We start from the raw sequence: 1,907 nt of genomic DNA on the forward strand, positions 1-1,907 counted from the left end.
CACTTGAAAAAATGGTGAGAAGGCTCGTAAAGGCACATTAATCCCACCGGAACTCATCTTGTGTATTTCAATGCCCCTCGCGCTATTGGTTGCTAGGTGTTCCAGCGAATTCCCACCCGCCTTGGGCATCTGCTGCGTAGTCAAGTTATTTGAGAGTCATTCATGCCCGTGTCAGGTGAGAGCCGCCTGCGCCTACGAAGAAGTACGGACTGCAACTCTCGCCCCTTCCGATCTTCTGAAGGTGATGGGAGGGTTTCCGTCACCTCAGCTAGGCGCAACAGCCCGCAGCACGTTGATCGAGGCATTGCGACTTGTTATGCTCCTCTCCACGTTCGGGCGCCTGTTTAGACAAGGGAGCATCTCTGACGAGTAGATAGGACTCGCAAACAATATTCTGCTTCTCATAGCACCGATAAAGCAACTGCGAGCGCTGCTGCAGTAAGGCTGAGGAGACTGGGCAAGACAGCCGGGGCAGAGCCTTCGAAGGCGGTGACGATCTGCCCCCACTGCCCTTCCCTGCGCAGCGCACATCGACAGAGCAGAGAGTAGCCATGCAAGAGTGCACAAGGGAGGCAGAACCAGCAATAGTTTTTCTGTGGAGCAAAGGCTCACGTAAATGGAGCTTTGCTTCCGTCTACGGGAAGCACGTCAGGCGTTGTCATGCATATCAGAGCATATCCATTTGCTTCAGTTGCGGTTGTTCCTGTCTTTTCTCTGTTTTGCTGCTGAGTTGTAGTCTTTCTGGTGCAGGTGACGACTCGGCAGTCTGCAGTAGCGTCGGAAGAGGGGTTGTGCATGGCCACAAAAGAAACATTCTCTTGACTGCTGTACGCTTGCTCTTGTTCGCTGTATGGTGGCGGTAATCCGTTGAAGTTATTGTAGGCTGTCTTCCATTCTTCCACTATGTCACTGCATCTGGGGGTTTCGGACTCTAGGGCCTTGAATGCGTATGTTCCGCTTGCGAACCTATCAATTGTAGCGACAACGACGGGCTCTGATTCGTCGCTGGTCTTCTGAAGACAGCATGACAGCAAGGTGTTTGGTGATAATCCACAAAGGCTGCAAGCTGCCAAAGATAGAGACAATCATAAGACTGGATAACATACTGGAAGCAAGAATTCGCAAACGGGCTTCCATGCTGAAGCGTGATAGTCCTCTTCACTTTTGTTGTCGAATGCAGCTGGCAGGTGTTTCCCCTCTTCTGCGACATTGGCCTTCAAGAAACTGCTGAAGCCAACTGCCTCGCGAGCAGCATTGATTTCAGTGAGACACTCTCCTTCACTGCCTGTAGGCGGAGAAANAAGCCAACTGCCTCGCGAGCAGCATTGATTTCAGTGAGACACTCTCCTTCACTGCCTGTAGGCGGAGAAACGCAAGACGAAGTAGAAATACCCACGATTTTCTGGAGGTAGCGTTCCTGGGCTGAACAGAAGTACTTCGAATTCGAGACAGCGTCCCGAGTCGCTTCACTGGACGCTGGATTGTGAAATGTGGGAGACTCCGCACCGTAAGTTGTTTCAACACTTGGAATGCCGTAACGCACCGAGTTTCAGGGAGTAGGTCGTTGCGACGCTCGTACCGGCGTCGCCGCCGTCAGGATCGTTGGCCTCGACGAAGAGGAAAAGGGAGGCACTAACGAATGTGAGCAGCATGAGAGGCGCCATTTTGCCTGTGCGAGTGGAATGTGTCAACTTGAGTTTTACTTGCACTTAGTACGTTAGACCTTTGCGCAGTGGATGACCCCCTGATTGCGACACTGCCATGGGGAGTCGGCGGCGCTGAGGCTTCGGCCTTAGCGTGCGCTACAGACCTTGTACTGCCCCCCCCACAAAACCAGCCCAAATGGGACAACAAGTGAGGCATTTATTGAAATTATTATTAAAGACAAGCTGTGTGGAGATATTTAG

General features: G+C 52.1%; 1 protein-coding gene across 1 annotated transcript; it reads right to left on the reverse strand.

Moving 5' to 3' along the window:
- Nucleotides 1–401: 401 nt before the first annotated feature.
- On the reverse strand, nucleotides 402–1,664 carry EMH_0062660 (SAG family member; the record flags this gene model as incomplete). The annotated part of the gene is made up of 4 exons (XM_013498059.1): nucleotides 402–516; nucleotides 613–1,013; nucleotides 1,107–1,285; nucleotides 1,580–1,664. The coding sequence occupies 4 exons, from the start codon at nucleotides 1,662–1,664 to the stop codon at nucleotides 402–404; spliced, it is 780 nt and encodes a 259-aa protein (XP_013353513.1).
- Between the last annotated feature and the right edge of the window lie 243 nt (nucleotides 1,665–1,907).

This window comes from Eimeria mitis, genomic scaffold (assembly GCF_000499745.2).
Source record: "Eimeria mitis Houghton genomic scaffold, Emh_scaff3148, whole genome shotgun sequence".
Taxonomy (NCBI): domain Eukaryota; phylum Apicomplexa; class Conoidasida; order Eucoccidiorida; family Eimeriidae; genus Eimeria; species Eimeria mitis.